General features: G+C 35.2%; 1 protein-coding gene across 1 annotated transcript in view; it reads left to right on the forward strand.

The window, feature by feature from the left end:
• SHC3 (SHC adaptor protein 3) overlaps positions 1-17,608 on the forward strand; it is an 86,745-nt gene that overhangs the window by 37,347 nt on the left and 31,790 nt on the right. The window contains exon 6 of the mRNA XM_041486726.1: positions 13,827-13,897. Coding sequence (XP_041342660.1) covers positions 13,827-13,897 — 71 coding nt within the window. The remainder of the gene's footprint in view (positions 1-13,826; positions 13,898-17,608) is intronic.

The raw sequence follows: 17,608 nt of genomic DNA on the forward strand, positions 1-17,608 counted from the left end.
TTTACCTACTATATGCTAGAGGAAGCTGATATCTTTGAATTGAAAAGAGAATTAAAGTTATACAGAAGTGGATTAACATTTACAGTTAGTAATGAACCCTACCTGAGATAGTAGAACAAATATTTAATTAGTGCAATTGATGCTGGGTACATGAAAGTGTATTTACACACACTGTGTATATAAAAATTTTCAAAATCAATCAAACAACTTACTTTTAGGTGTTTGTTAGTAGTTTGTTAGTCATTAAAATGTACGAAATCTAGTTTATTGGTTCTCTTAAAAAAACAGGACAATTGCTTTAACTTTATGGTTTCTGGCACAAGAATCACAGAACAGTGCTCTAAATGTAAAAACACAGATTGAAAATAGATACCAAAATTAGTGGTTAATGAATGAATGAAAATAAACTGGTCCTGATTAGTTCCTAATTTGCCTGCTTATTAACTATCTCAGTTTTCCTTGGCAACTGCAGCGTTCATATGGATAAGAATAGAAGTGCAGTTCCCAAATCCTTAGACATTGTTTGCTACCAAGGCTTTTATCCAATCAGACCATCAAATCAATACACAGATAATGTATACTGAGGGGAAACATTCCTTGGATACCTCATGGGTATACTGACTGTCTGGAGGACTCATACCATGTTTAATTAGTACCATATGCCTTTCAGAAAATTCCATATGCCATTTGTTAAATGAGACAAAAATTAGATTTGTTGTTAACCAGCAAAGCCTTTTTTTTTTTTTTTTCTTTTTTTTTTTTTTGGGCAAATGTGCAGTGGGTTACAATTTTCTCATTAATCCACATTTAAAAGAGAAAATTCGTCGTGGGACAGGGTTAGTTGTAACTACTGGGCAGTTTGATAGCTCACATTGGAATCTTCTGAAGTAAGAGACACAAAATTCCAAAATTCCTATGTGCAGTGTATGAAAAATCTGAAATTTCACTTCTGTTCCCACATTTTTACATATTGCTCATTTTTAATATAAGCAGTGTAATGCTAATGCTTAAAAAGGGTGCAGGTTTATGGTAAACTGTAGCTGTATTCTGATCTCCATGGTCTGCTGCAATGGAATTGTTTTCAGCCATAAAAGTGCTGGTGCTTTCTCAATCTTTTACTCCCTGTGGATTTCCTGTTGCATTTTTATATCTTATAACATAAAATTTTTCACAAAAACAACCCCAGAAAACATTTTAGCAACAAATTAGACAATGACCATAACCATACTGGGAATATAAAGTAGCCAGGTACTGATATCATACTTAATTCTACTGCTCGACTATTTAACAAATAATGAATTAATGAAAAAAAAAAAAAAAGGCAGTAGTTTGCTGTGCTGGAAGTCTTTAAAGAGCTCAGTGCTTTCCTTATAGTGGGACTGATTACTGCAAGAAGGGATTATAAGTCTTCCTGTTGTCAGAAAAACAAAGGCATAGAATAAAAATAGTGTAAAAATACTTGAGTAATGTAACAACAGTTAAATGTTTCAATGTAATCTGTTGTTTCAAATTATAAATATCTACCGATGAGTATCACTGGGTAATATTATAGACATTTTGGAGTTTGTTTTATTTAAATAAGAGCACAAAAGTCAAGAGGCAAATGCATTTTTGTCTTCAGGTAACTTGTGGCTGGATTTTGTAACAAGTGTCAATGAGTTTCAAATGCTGCTGTTCAGCAGTTCAAAACCAAAATAACCAAAAATACTGTATAATTTTATATACCTTTATGAAGTGTATCTGAAAAAGCCAGTAAGATTTAAAGCCAACACAGTAGTATAGAACAGACCTGAGTAAATCTAGTGTTAAAAACCAGATAGAAATAGAGTATCTAAGAGAGAGGAAGGAAGAACTATTTCATCCAAAAGAATCGCTGCAAGTCAGGCAAATAATATTTCAATAAAAAGGACATTAAATCATTATTATTATAGCAAAGTATTCCAAGAATATAATCCTAACTGATATTATTTCTTTAACATTCTAACACTTTCATTCTTTGTGAGGGAATAGCAGCAGTATGTCTGATGTGGAAAACAGACATCATTGTGAAGCTGTTCAAGCACATCACCAACTAAAGACTACAGTTCTGCAAACATTCCTGCATGGCACTGTTTACAGGAGCAAGGAGCATTCTCATTGAAATAATTGAGGCTACCTTTGCACACTGGAAGTTAAGTGTGTGCTTAGGGATGAACTGAATTGCTGTGTCTCTTTAGTGCTAACCCAGACTGTAAAGCACAGCCTTAAATGGAGCTAACAAAGTGGAAACTGCGTCATATGTTGCCTTCCCCTAAAAGACTTCAGGCCTCTTTGGAAAATGTTTCTCTTTTTTTCTTTTTTTTTTTGTTAAATTTTTTTTTTTTTTACTGGAAAAAAAAAAAAAAAAAGCTTTTTCATTTCTCTTTTTGGTAAAATTTATCTTCTTTATAGAAAAGAAATTTTTGCAAGTTTGTTTGGGTTTCTTTTAATCAGATTTAATTTGAACTTTTATCAGTCAAATTGAGGTAGTGCTGTTGGTTAGTCACTGATCATTTGGCATGGCCTGACTAAAAACATACTCAGTAGGATTTTGTTCATATAATTCTAATAAAAAAAACCCCAAACCACAGTCCCAGAGCATCCTGTTTGTAATGAGGTTTACATGTTTAAGAAATGTGTTTTGTGTTTCAGCCATATGGTAATAATAGGACAGAATACTGTCCTATTACTTCAGAGTCTGCTACCCTCAACCCGGGTACACAAACAGTGTTAACAAAGACTAATGAAACTGGCTTATCACTGTGAGTTTTAAAGCTGCCTGCATGCAGATTAGGGGAGAGAGAAGTAAGTGACAAAGACAGCATTGGTTTAAGTAATTAATCCCTCCTATTGTACCATATTCCTGAGAGATCAGTTAGTATCCTTTCCATTTTCCTTCACTGTTATTTGAACTATGAAAGAATGATATTGATGCCTGTTGCTCTGTTGAAAACCTTTCTTTTGATCTTCATGGACCTGAACTACCGTTGGTCTGTTGTACAGCCCAATAATAGGAAAAGAGCATTTCTCACAGAAATTAGATCAGATTCTAAGAGCAGAAATCATACGATAGAGTCTTTAATTATAATATTATTCTAATTACATTAATCAAGTACTATTACTATAGTATTACATTTGCACCCTTTTTTTTCTTTCTGCAGAAAGCAAAGCATGTATTGATTTCAGAGTTGAAGGATTCAGCTGTCAACATGAATGTCTGTTCTCCAGTACATTTGGAGTGTTTGCATGGAGTATTTTTGTTTAAAACAAAAATTATACTCTTGCTAGTTATTTATCCTGCTAGTTATATATGTCCTACAGTTTTAAAATCCCTAGATGAATTTAGCTGGTCAGTGTAAGAGGTGAAATTGCATTCAGGCAGGATTCCTTCTCTGTTTTTCCTTGGAAATTGGATTGTATGTTTCTTTATTTGTCTTCCAACAATGTTTAGAGCAAGAATATCACATGCCCAATGTAAATATCTGCCACTACAAATACAAAGAAAACACATGGATGAATCAAGATCTTCAGTGAAAACTCATGCCCTTCTGTGCTGCTGGTGACAAGGCACTCCCTTGTCCCAGTGACAGAGTGTTTTTCTCCCCTAGCTAAAGAGAAGTCTTGTCTCCACTAACCCAACAGCTATACTTGTGCTGCAGCCTGGCTTCATTTTGTACCTGAAATTTCAAGTGAATGCACAAAGTATCAATATTAAATTTTCTTGTTTATAATGAGCAAAAGCTTGGATCTGCTTTGGTGTAGTGTCAGAGACAGCCAGCCTTCCCAGCTGCTAATGCTCTTTCAAGGTGATTTACTCCCCCATGCAATGAAACAAATTTCATAGAGGAAGAGGGGTTCAGTATTGCTTCTCTGCAATTCTGCATAGCCTTGAAATATTAATTTCATTTGAGCCTATATATTTATGACAAAATGTAATGCAGCTCTACCTTTGTCAGCTGCAGGCAGGTCTGAGGCAGAGCCTGTCCATTTGAGTTGTGATGGGAATATTGATGGGACTCAGTGCAAACACATTTCCAGTCATCCCTTGTTTTCTGGAGGGGTTAGGCCCAATTCAGTAAGGATAATCTACAATGTTTATTTAATAAAAGTTAGATATTTCCCTTGGTTTTTCAAATAAGTTTTCATAGGGGCAGGTGAGATTTCAGTCTCCAAAGGCTGAACCAGACAATCCAAGTCATGGCTAAATGTTCAAAGACTGAAAAAAACATGTCTGAAATTAGACAGAAATGGCAACCAAAACCATAAAAACCAAAAATAGGGTATAGGGTGACACAAAGAAAGAAATGTGAGGAAGTCAGAAAAAGATGTCTAGGCATTTTTGTTTTTTTTTTCTACAGCACCATCACATTGGATTTACTGATACAGGGTGTCTTTTTGTTGTTGTTGTTGTTTTTTTTTTTTGTTTTTTTTTTTTTTTACCTCAGAATAAATCTTGAAATTAGAGACATAAGTTGAACAAATACTTAAATAACAAGGACACAACTAAAAGAGAGAGATTTTATCTTAAGATGTTGTCTAAGCTTGCTCAAGCTTGCTCAGAACCATTTCCATCCTTTGGATATATTGTTGTACAAAGATACTTTTATTTCCATTTTTGGCTCTTACTAATTTAGGAATTATACAAGGGAGAGAATGTTTCATGGGACAACAACATCTTTCCTGACTGACATTTGACACTGCTTACCTGTGATAAAGTAATTAAGAAACATAATAAGAAACAATTTTTTCTTCTTATAGACAAGCTGCTTTCATGAACCACAGGACATTTAGAAACTTGTGTAACTTCCCAAAGAATTGGAATGTTTCAGCAGCACTGCCTTTGTCATGAAATATAGGGGCCATGTTTTGTAACCACATGTTGAATGCAGATGCTACACTTCTACTGACATTTTTGGTAAATTAATTCCATAGAAAAGCTAAGCAGCAAGCACTAAGTAACTGGAAACATTGTATGAACTCTTTCTTACAGTATATTTACTTCTGCCAAGGAAAGAAAAGATGGAAAACATGAAAAGTCAGGGCTGCTTGGTATTGGGCACCAGCTGGAAGCTGCAGGTGCCAATTTTGATCTGACCCTGGCCTTGGGAGTTTTAGGAGTGGTGGTAAAAAGGAATCTCAATTGAGCCTGCCTGAGGCCATTGGGGATCTGGTGGTACCCCTGGCCTCCCAGAGCTGCTTTGCCTCTTCATAGCCTTTATGCTGCAAGGAAACCTTCCAGACATTTTTTATTATTTAAATCCAGCCTTGAAAATTTCTTCCCTTATCCCTTTTTCTGCACAGTGGGGGTTATCTTTTGGGCACTTTTTCTGAGAAGACAAGAAACTATATCTTCAGCATAGGAGAGTTAAATATTGATAAAGACTCAGAAATTTAATTGCTGAACTCTTTCGATGAAGACCAGAGGTACATATGGCATTCATATAAAAAAGCACTCCTTCTCCCTGCGTGCATGTTTTGGATTTTCAATTTTAAAAGTGACAGGTCCTTCCTACATCACACCTCCAAATGCACAGTTTAGAAAGCAGAACAGTATATGCATTTCAGATACTTAACATGGGTTTGTCTCTGGCATACTGGAAAGGCACCTGTTAGATTTTTCATCTTCTGAATCTGTGCTTTAATGATACTCCTCATCAAGAAGTTCTACTTGCTAATGACTCTCTTACTCTCTAATGACTGAGGAAGAACAAGTTCTTAAATAGCTAAATATATTTACAGTGTCCATATTTACAGTTTCAAATGTCTAATTATGATTTCCAGCTACTGAAGCACATTGTTTTGGCTGCAGAAGCTTTTGTGTGTTTGTCTTAAAGGAATTCTGATGCAGAACATAAGCTGCTGGAACTAATCTGCATGGTGCTTTAGAGGGAAGTATATCTTAGTGGATATTCAAGGTAGCAGCAAAACAGTCTGGAAAGTGTTCACTGAATTAAAGTATGCAGCTGTGAAAATGAAGCAATTCATCTGTGCTACTGCAGTGCATGCTCTAAGTGGTTCACACTGCAATAATTGCATTCACTGTTATTATGTATTTTTAAAATTAAATGTAAAAAGTATAGAACTAAACCTTGTGGGTTTTTTCCTCAAATGTAGCTTTTTCTAAGGGAAATTTTTGACCCATACAAAAAATTGAGGCTTAATATAGAATGTATTTACATTTTAAATAATAGAATGAATCACTGTCCAGTGTGAGCTTCTGATTCTAACATTTCTGAGGTTTTGCATGCAAAAACATTTATCTGTAAGATAAGAACATAAGAAATACTGTTCATGCAAAACTACAGATATGGGATTTTTCTGAAATCTTGTGAAGGCTCTGTTCATTTAGCATCTCTACTACATAAATATTTTTCGGCATGATGCTGGCAATCTTGTTTCATCTACCTAGTAAGAAATAAGAAAAAAGTATTTTATTTGAAGATGTTTTGTTTTCAACCCCATTTGAGATGGAGATTAAATTGTCAGGAGCAAAATTTGTTTCTTGGTTATATCTTTCCCCTCTCTAGCAAGAAATGAGACCTCAGAGTTGACTTAAGAAATTGCTTTTTGAGATAAGATAAAATGTCTTCTTCTTTCCCTAGCTGAATCTTTTGCCTTTTTAAAGAGATTCTGAGTCCTTGCTGTTGAGTTGATTGTGAGATGCTGCCAGAATGCTTTCACAGGGTAAGACAATTCATAGAAAGGGTTGGCTATCATTTGCCACTCAAGAATTGTTAGTCTGAATATATAGAGACATATAATCTATTTTTGCTACAGAAACAAGTTCATGTACAAGAGGAAATAGGAAGGTGTTGGCCAGAGTCGGAGGTGTTCTTGGGAGAACTGTATTCTCATCCATTGCTGTAGAAGCAGACCACCTGTTTTCAAGAGGAGTGCAATTGACAGTCATATCCATCATCATTTCTATAAGTATGAAAGCTCTGTTGGTTTACTTGTCTCATGGAGGATTTTGTTATGATAAGTTTACACTGAGTGGTTGAGGTTTATCTTTAGTTGAACCCCAAAGAAAATTTTCTTTTTCCACTCAATCAATCCTTACCTAGAGTTTTCCATCTGGATTGGAACATTCTTTAATGAGGAAAAAACCTTTGGGGGAAATACTGATTCACTGTAAAGCTCTGTACATGATTACTTACCAGTATAAAAATTACCAACTGCAAAAGTATGAAAGCACAGAAGAGTGCCTTTCTGTTTTTCATGGCAGCATATGTTTATGACACATTTTTGGTGCCGGATTCTGATAGTGTCTAAATATAGGGCCTTCTCCTCATTCAGAACAAGGCTGCCAATGCTTCTTTCATGCAGGATTGCTGCTTCCACAACTAGGTTTGCTGTTCTACATATAGCAGGAAAGCACAGAGCAGAGGTACAGACTGGGAGCTTTGGCATATACTGCTAGAGCACAGTCACCAGGTGACCCCAGAGGCCTGCATTTATTTCTGAAGGTATGTATTGCCCCAATGGGAGGGAAGGACAGGAGGCTATGGCATGGCTGGGAGAGCATGTTAGCTAAGCATCCATGTTAGCTAAGCATCCATGTTAGCTAAGATTTTAATATGGTGTTACGTGATAGTTAAGCAGACGATTTAAAAGCAAATATATTTATATTCCAAACAGAGTTTTCAGAGAAACTGAAATCTCTAGCACCTTACTTAGAACTCTGTGACTAGTGCTTATGAAAATTTACTTCTCTCTGAATATCTTGCCTTGGTTCTGCCCACAGCTTTTTCTAATATTATAACTTACTCTACATTAAAAATGTCACAGAACAAATTTTCCATTCCATTCTTCTACTGAAAGTGCCTAGGTAAGCTAGCATAAATGTGAATGGTTTTGTGCATTCAGGACCTCCTTTTAACCACACTGCTGTCTGTTCAGCTGTTGGTAGCCAGCATTTTCAAAGGCTGCTTCTTCTGCTCATCAAATGATTTGTATTTTCAACAACACCTGAAGCGAGGGGGTGTCCTGCAAACTTCTGTGATGCCAGAGTTTGGGGAAAATATTTGCCATGATAATGGCAGGACAATGGTTCTCCCCCTACCAGGAGTGTTTCCCTGGCGTTTGACAACATCCTCTTAGCAATGGGCAGCTTTTAAAGTAAAGAAGAAAATGAACAAAGAAACAAACCCCCACAAAACAAGGAAGTGAAGCCCCACAAAACAAGAATCAAACAAAAAAGCCTACAAAAACAAAGAGAAAAGGTTTTTGCACATTGGAGTGCAGGTCTTGCTTGTCATTGAGTCCAGAAAGATTTTTCAGATTCACAGATCTATATCCCAGTTGGGTAGCTGAGCCACATCCGTGGGTTAATGATGAGTATGATATTATAAGGGGCCTTTACATATACATTTTTTCAGTATGAATGCAGTACCTCTATATTTAAAAGATTTCAAGTGCTAATTCGATTAAATCATACAAATAACATACATACAACTATGCTATGGTTTCCATATGAAGTAAAGAAGCAAATGTATGTATTGATAAGCTATCTTCCCTTTTTGTGTCCATGTCTTGCTGATTAGCAGAGTTAAGTAGTTTTGTATCTCAGTCAAACTAGTAAGGTATTCAAGGTAATAAATGTTCTTGTAAAGCACAGTTAAAAAACTAGGAAGCATTGTGGCACTTACTATTTTTATTTAACTTAGTTTATTTTATTAAAGGGAACACTTTCTGATTACAGCTTAGACTTGTGGGTTTTTTCTAGTTTGTAAGAAATTTAAAAAAAAATTTATGGATTTTTTCTCTACTTCAGTGATTTAGAAAGTGGGTATTGTAAATTCAGTTAAGCTGGGAATTAAATCTAATATGATATCAAAGGGATTGAAGGATAGGGTTTCATATTAATTTGCTGAAGAGAAAAATTCATTTTATAAAATACTTATCAATCTTGCAGTCTCTGGCTATAGCTTGGGCTGCTTTTTACTTGGACTGCTTTTGTGTTAGTTTTTTTCTTTTCTTTTTTTTCCCTCTTCTCCTTTTCACACATCAATATTGTTAGTACAAATCCACAGTTACATGTGGACAAACTTACTATCTTGAAATCAAGTCCTGGGCTGTTACTGTTTTTGTACTATGGCCTGCTTGTTAGTGGGCATCTGGATTTGAATCTTAATATGATTTAGGGTAGATAGCAAACCTTAAAGTAATTTTTCAGTTTTGTGGTACATTGGGGAACTCCCAGTGCACATTTCACAAGCTCCTTTAGTTGTTAGTGGTGATACCTGAAATTAGAGTGATGCATAAATAAATGCGTATTGCACTAATAGCAATAGAATCTGAAATAAAAGCTCTTATTTTTAAATAAGGGAGTCCTCAACCATAGCTAACTAGCACTAGTCAATTCATACTAACTACTCATTTACTTCCAGGGCATAATGTAATTCTGGACTAGCTCTTTGGTGAATGAGAATAAAATGTAAAACAATAAAACCCTCAAAACCAAGCAAACAAATTCCCCCATCCCTTAAGAAATGAAAAGAAAGAAAACGTAGGCGTATGACTTGAGATACACATGAGAACGAGATGTGGCAAGTAAAAAGATACTCACTTTTTCCCTTTTGCACATGCCAAGTAAAAGCACAACCTAAGCCCGTGGGTGAGAAAATTGCAGTGAATTGCCCAGCTTATTTTATTTCTATTTTTGAAACTTAGATCTCCATACAACACCCAGAACCCCAGGAATCTAATTTTTGAGCCCCCAGGCTATTATCTGCAGCTGTGCCATGTTAGAGCATACTTTGGATACATCAATATTTGAAGGCACAGGCTAATTTTTGTCTAGTAATATAATTGTACGTCTGTTTGCTGATGTCACCCTGTTATCTCTCAAGTGACTTGCACAAGGCAGGTACAAGCTGCAAAGTAGTGAACCATTCATATCTGATGGTGGTCATCTACTTACACAGATTAAAACCAGTAAATCTCAATTTACTAAGAATACCCATACAGTTTTGATGAGCTAATGATACTCAGGTAGTTTGGATTCAAAGATTGGGAGTTCTTATTTTATTTGAGAATAGGTGATGAGTAGATATGCTATGCACAAGGCAGACACTCATCTGCTAGACATGTTGGACTGCTTCAGTGCTGTATGGAGCTACATCTTGATGTAATAATAAGTCTTGCTAGATTTTTATAAAAGTATTTCTTGCTGTTGTTACTGCCAGCCTCTCAGTCCAACAATGGAGAATTTCCTGGTATTTTGAAGAGCTTGTTAGGAAGCACAAAACAAGGTTGTTCATATTTCTGGAGCAAAGGGCTTCTCTGACAGTGACTACTCTCTTTTCTTTCTTTTTTTCTCTTCTTTTATTTTCTTTTTTTTTCTCTTGGCTCCAAGTACACAAATGCACTCAGCCAGCGCTTGTGTCTGTTTCTCAGTACTGTTGAGAGATCTCAATACCCTCTTTTACACAGGAGTCAGTTAAAAATTTTAGTTTCTGTATAGGAATTTTTTGAGTTGTAAAGAACACAGGTACTTTAGGGAGTACGGAACAAATCTTCGCACATGGGACAAACCAGAAATCTGAGACATGTAGCCTACTCTTACACTAACCTCTCAAAATTGTAACTAATAGGGATATTGGAGCCACATTGGAATAAGAGCTGCATGGTCCCACTGGTATGTGGCACTCTGCTTCCTGCAAGGTACTGTTTAGCATGAAAAGTACAAGTTATGAATCTAAAACCTCTGAATGGGAAGGTTTTCATTCATATGAAAGATTTTTTTCCTTGGGACATAGTACCTTTCAGCGTACAGAAGCCGGAAACTCATTCAAATATTAGAAAGTCAACAGAAGGCAGAATGTTATCTGAGAAAGCTTGGAACTGGTAGTCCCAAATCCACCTACTTCAAGGTCGGCTGCATCTCGATATGTTTGGTTCCTGAGCAATGAGAAGGAGGATGATAGCAGGAGCTCATAAATTTCACAGTGCACAGTAGCTGATTGGTTAGAATATACATTAAGTGCTGGGTGAAGAGGAGCTTTTTTTAGAAGGAGACTGTTTTATAACTATATTTTAAATGTTTCATGGAATGCCTAAAGCAAAAGATAGCATTTCTTTTTAATCAGGGTATTTATTTGTTGAAATAAATGAATAATTTATTTCCTTGCTATCTTGGTTGTATGTCTTCTTTCTGTGGATCCTTGTCAGGTTGTACTTCAAATGGATATTTTTAGACAGCAGTGTTGGTCTTGGGGAATAATTGAAGCATAGCAGTAGGTGAGTTATATGTCCCTGTAGTTGGCCTTTGGACCTTTTGAATGTCAGTTTTTATAGTAATTTCGTTACTTGAAAACATGCCATGGTGATTAAGTGTTCACATCTTTTATCCCAGCAAATCAGTTGCCATCTTTGCATTGATCAGTCAGGAATACTGCAAGCCTTACTATGTTGTGTTCAGCTGTCTTCGTGATATACATAAAACAAGTACAGGGTAATTTTTCCATCTGACCTTCCTTCAGTCTGATCTTGTCTCTATTTTTGTTAATGCAGATCAGGTAGTGTGACTCAAAGGGGTCTGAATGCACGTCTTCTAAGTATGTTTATGGGTTTTTGTCTACTTATTCGTCTATTTATTTTGACAGTGGCTTGTGTGCACATGTTTTTGTGTATTTATTTGCACGCCTGCATGTACTTGTCAAAATACCTTCCAGAGTTTGCTTCCAAAATGCTGGACCTGGTTCTCAAACTCGTGCAATTACTTTGTTTTAAAAGACTTGTGGCAAATATAGGTAAGTGAAGGAACAAGTGCAATCCAAGAGTGTTTTAGTATTGCAGGTCTAAGCTAACAGGTTGGTGAAATAATGAAATTTCTTTAACAAAAAATCACAGGGATACCTTTGAATAGTCATACCATTTAGAGCATAGTTAATTACAAAACTATCTCATATGAAATAAATGATGGGCAAATTAATCTATGAAAGCATCCTGGACTAAAACAAAATGTCACAGAAAGAAAACAGGAAAATATTGGTCGTTGCTGTTTATTGGCATATGTTAAATTATTTCAGCTGATTATCTCAAGTGATGCTGAAGAATTTAATCTCCAAGAAAATGAAATGACCCTCTGAGATAATTAAAAATAGACTTAATGGCTTAACTTCCTTCATCAGAGTATGAAAATGTAGTTGTATATGTTTTAAGTACTCAGGCAGACATATATGTAAAAGAAGGAATATATTTGTAGTAAAGTACAAGGATTGTCTATTTTTGCATTAATAGATGACAGTTTGAGAGTATGATCTTTAGCTTGAAAGCTCTGTGTTCCAGGATGTCTTTAGACAAGACACTTTTTCAAAAAAACATAGATTTGCAGATTTCTAAAATATTCTAGGAAATGGATCTTGAGATAACCCTTCTCAGAAACTGTGTGCTATAATAATGCAAGTTCAAACAATTTAATGTATGAGTCAGTTGATGTTCTAGCTAATTTTATTCAATGTTGTGATGACTTCATAGCACTTGGTAGAAATAAATTAGTAATAGTGGATATGTGAAAACAAACTTGATATTCCCTCAGCCTGTAAACATTTTATGACATACATGTTTCTATGGAAAATCTTAACTGAAATTCTACATATTACAGTTACTGATCCAGTCATTCTCTGTTTAAAAGATTACCTTTTCAACAAAAATAAAATTCCCAAACAGGAAAAATTGTGGCTTCTCTTGATTTTTGCACCAGTTTCATCCCAAATAGATTGTATTATGCTGTGAAGATAAAAAAACTGATACAAAAGCTGATATAAAAAAACAGTGCTACAGTAGCATCATGATCATCATTATCAGGCTCATGATGTAAAGACTGCTCCACAATTCCCCAGACTTTTCAAAAGTCTAGTGTATGGCTAAATACTTAACTTACATGCAAAGATACTGCCATGGGTTATGCCAGTCATGAGGCTGTTTGTGCAAAGACACCATCCAAATATCTGACAAGAGCTTTAGCTCCAGTAGACTTTAGCATATGCAAGTTATGCCCACTTTTGGAAGCAAATCTAGAAGATTCACCTGAGTTTTTTTCTCACTCCCAGTGATAGATACTGTTGAATTTTAACATCTTTCATAATGGTACTCCCTTTTTTTCCACAGAGATGCAGGGCAGAAATTTTGATCAAAGTCTGATCTTGTCTTAATATTAGCTAACCTTCATGTCATTCCTTTCTTGAATGGCCCTGTTAAAGCCATTTCCCACTATGGATTTTTAGTATATTGTATTAGCATTTTCCACCTTTTTACTACTATAATAAATGAAAATACTAAATCACATCTATCCCTTAACTGTTTATTAAGAGCTTTGGCTGCTGGTATTCTTTTCAGCTTTCCCTGTTATAAGTTACCTTTTTTGTTCTAATGAGACTTAGTTCTCTCCCTTTTAAATAACTTTGTCCTATTAACCAATACCAGATAAATTCCCTTTATCACACTTCCTTTCTCATTAACATTATTGTTTACTTTGATTGCATCTAAAGTGGACCGATTAAGATAGAAGAAAACAAAAAAAAAAAAAAAAACACATCAATGCATTATAAATTGAATGTATTACAGTGACCAGGTTAAACATAAAACTATATATTGAATGAAATGTGACACTTAAATAAAACAAAATGTTTATGGAACAAATCTGTGATGTAGTACAGCATAAGCACAACAACCTACTTTAGACATAGGATAAATCAAATGGAAAAATAAAAATTGCATATTGCCTTTTAATGGTTAGTTGAACTTTCTCCCAGAACTCAAGCCTAATTATAATACATTTTCCAACTGTTTCTTTTTCCTTACAGTACTTGGGCTGCATAGAAGTCTTACGGTCAATGAGATCTCTTGACTTCAGTACTAGAATGCAGGTTGCAAGGTAAGATTTTGTACAACTATGTTTTTTAAAGTAACTTCTGAATTGTGTCCTCAGAGTGAAAAGGCCAGAAAGATGGCAAAACACATGGTAAAGGATTTTTGGATACCATAAGTCCACTTTTAAATTTTGCTTTTACATGTAAATCCCTTATGTGGTATTAATACAGTTTCAGCAGGACTTAAAACTGTTTTCTCTTGGATTTTTGATATGCCAGGAGCTACTTTAGAAAACTTTTGCCTGTTCGTTATGCCAAGTAAGGCACTTATCTGGGCACCAGTGAGAATTAGAATATGCTTAAAATCTATGATCTCAGAATTAATCTAGGGAGCTGGTTTGGAGCCCATGTTTATGCGTTTTATAGTAATTTCTTACTTAAAGTTTTCAGATTATAAACTATCTGCACAAGGAATATAAAGGACAATATATCACCACAATGATACCAGAGACAAAAAAAAAAAAAAAAAAGAAGAATGATTTCTTTTTCAGACTGTGTGTAAGAAACAATAAGCTTGTATTAACTTCTTATGGCAGTTCCTTTAAATGTGTCATGGTATTTCTGTAAGAGCAGTATATAAGGACAAGACTAAAGAAGTAGAAATGTCCACTATTTTTTTTTTCTATGAAGAATATTTTCTGAGAACTACAGGAATGGTGTTTTGCAGGCATTTTCACTTGAAAAACCGAGTCATTGATTTCAGAGGAATGTAGCATTGATGTCTTCTAGCAACTGGAGACCACATTTCAAATTCTGGAATTAAAATTATAAAAGAAATCCTTTTCAAAGAAACACGTATAAAGTGATATGACTGGATACAGTGCTTGAATTTCAACCCTTTGAGCGTCTTGCAGTTGACAATAAATAAATGTCATAAGCCATATATCAAACCACAAACAGCTAAATATTTATTTTATTAATTGAGAACAATCACTTGTTTTTAGGCTTGGATGCTAATCATGTGGTCTATATGCACTGACTTTGAGTTATGCTTGCATACAGCAGCTTTGAATTGGGTCATGTAAGTCCTCACAAAAAGTTAACCATTAATTTGTCAAGGTACTGCACTGATGAGAGGCATAGAAGCCAAAGGACAGGTAAATGACAGAATCCCGTTTTTCAAACAATGTAGACTATGGAGGCATTTGATAATTTTAATACTGTACTTTTAAAAATGTTTCATGTACATTTCTGATGTAGTTCAGCAGTGACCTTTGAAAATTATTTCAGACTTGTAATTCTAAGCAGACTTGTAATTCTAATGCAGGTGGTACATTTATGTTTACCACTTGGAAATTCAGTGTTACTCGCTTATGAAACAGTTGTGATAATTATTTGGCTTGTTTTCTATATCTGGAAGTGAATTAAACTTAATTTTTCTGCACAGTTTCCTTCACTGTATGCCTTCATTGTAATAGTGTTGTACTTTTCTTATTTTCTAGCTTAAAGGCACTACTCTGACATGAATACATAAGCATATTTGGTGATCTGAAGCAATATGGTCTACGTAAACAAAATAGCTTTGCCATGTAGTTCCTCCAATAAAAAAGCAAAAAGTTTATTGGCTTCTACTGTAGAACAAACTTGGAATTGTATTTTTTTCTGTTGAAAAGTTGAAGTTATAGCATATATCAGTACATGAAATAATTTTGTTATTCCACCTTCCTCTAACTACAGCGCAGAATATTTTTTTTTCAAGCAGGAAGCCATATCTTCCTGGTTTACTTTTTATTTTGCATTTACAGTTTTCTATTTATCATTAAACAATGAAATCTCATCATTTTTGTAATGTAGTTCCTGATCTAAAATTTTTAGGTTTTTAGGTAGCTTTTGAATCAGGACCTAGGATGTTAATCTGCATTTCATTAATTTGTCTGGCTCTGGAAGTTCCCTTGTCATGTCCTAGGTTTTCAGTGCTCACATGCTTTGCTATGTAGCATTTTACATACAAGCCTGTTGTTTATTAAGAAAATATTAAGGAATTGCTAGAATTCACACATGCTAGTTAATTTCCTGGTGTGTTTTAAGAAACATAATGTAGGCCTCAAGGTATGTACTGAATTAATAAGACTGATGTTCTGATATTACAGGCACCAACTCCCTCTTAAGAAGGCACCTGGTACCAAATGGTCTGTGCAGCCCTTTGATTACAAATAAAATAAAAGCACCTGAAAGTTACATTTATGTCTACTACATCATACATGTATTTTTAGGAATGTCCATTGCTGATTTCTCTGCAGCTTGACACCAGTAAAAAAAACCTGTCCTGGTAGCCTGATGGCTCTTGATGATGTGTGGCCAAGGCTTAGGTCTGTAGTGTTAGCTGTGACTGCATCAGCCAAGGAGCCAGGGTCCATAGCTGAAGTAAAAGCTTCTCTGTGTAAACATCTCTGTGCTGTTTCCTCTAACCAGAGAAACAGATGCAGCTGCAATCCCTTTCTGGCCCACAACTTTATAAATTGATCCTACTGCATGTATCACACCTGTTGTATCTGTAATTTTTTCAAGACCTTTCAAAACCAGTCGTAGAAGAAAGTGATCTGTCTTGGAATGATATGACTTCTGGCATTATGTAGTATTTACTAAGTATGAATAAAAAACAGAAAAAAAAAAGAGTAAAGTTATTTGATTTATTATGAAAGCCTGGATTCATTTTTTCCTAATAAGTAAGCATCATGTTTGACACATACAAAGCACTTACTCCCTTTCTAGCACTGCATCACATGCCTGTCCCTGCCTCCTTTGTTAACCTTACTTTTTCTCCATGTTGCAGAGCTTAAACACAGGAAGTCAGTTATTAGGAATCCTAAATTTACCTGTTTTCTGCCTTCAAGTTATTGCATGTGTCACTTTATGTCTCTGTCAGCTTTGAGGATGAGCAAATCCCCAAAAGTAAAATAAGCAGTATCAATTCCTAGAAGAAAAAGCTTGTGGGGCTCAGTAATGGGAGGGTAAGACATGTAGTCTGCTCTGCTTGAAAATCTCCTGGTGTTATTTTAGACAAACTGTTAGTCCCAGTCACAGACAACTCTGTGATTAAACAAATTAGTGCTTGTAAATGGCACTTAAATTGTTGAGTGAGCACTTAGAAATTACTTAAAATTGGACTGAGATTTCCACTTATCTGGTGAATTAGAGGTAAGAAGTTCATGGGGAAAGGTTGTGTAGACAATTTGAATGGCTTTAAAATCACAGTTGTTATAATGCATTAGGAAAGTATGTACATCAGTGTGCATGCATGGACGTATCTGACAAATGAAGAACTTTGGCTTCAATTTCAGGAACTGTATCAAAGCCCCAGAGTAACTACTTTGGTCAGCAGCCTTTCTTTCCTTCCTTATTGCAGTCCTGTGAAATACTGACTTGTGCCATCTAATGCTGTCTTACCTATCCTATCCTGTAACTTGTATTTGTTTTGCCTTTTCATTTTTTGTACAATATAATGTTAAAACTTGCAGCAATACATTTATCTTCCTGTGAGAGTAGTGACCAAACACTTTCACTTGGCATACTCTTCATCAGATCTTAATAACCTTGGTGGTACCTTGCAGTGGTATTACTGCCCTCATTTTGAGTTGAAGGAAAAATGAACAGTTATGTAAAATTTCTAACAGTTTTGCCTTTATCATTACACATACGAAGTCTCAAGATTCTCTCATTACAAGGGAAATAGAAGAACTAGAGTAGTCTTAATTGGTTGTATTGTATTTATTCTG

This window comes from Pyrgilauda ruficollis, unplaced genomic scaffold (assembly GCF_017590135.1).
Source record: "Pyrgilauda ruficollis isolate IOZ18807 unplaced genomic scaffold, ASM1759013v1 scaffold78, whole genome shotgun sequence".
In the NCBI taxonomy this organism is placed as follows: domain Eukaryota; kingdom Metazoa; phylum Chordata; class Aves; order Passeriformes; family Passeridae; genus Pyrgilauda; species Pyrgilauda ruficollis.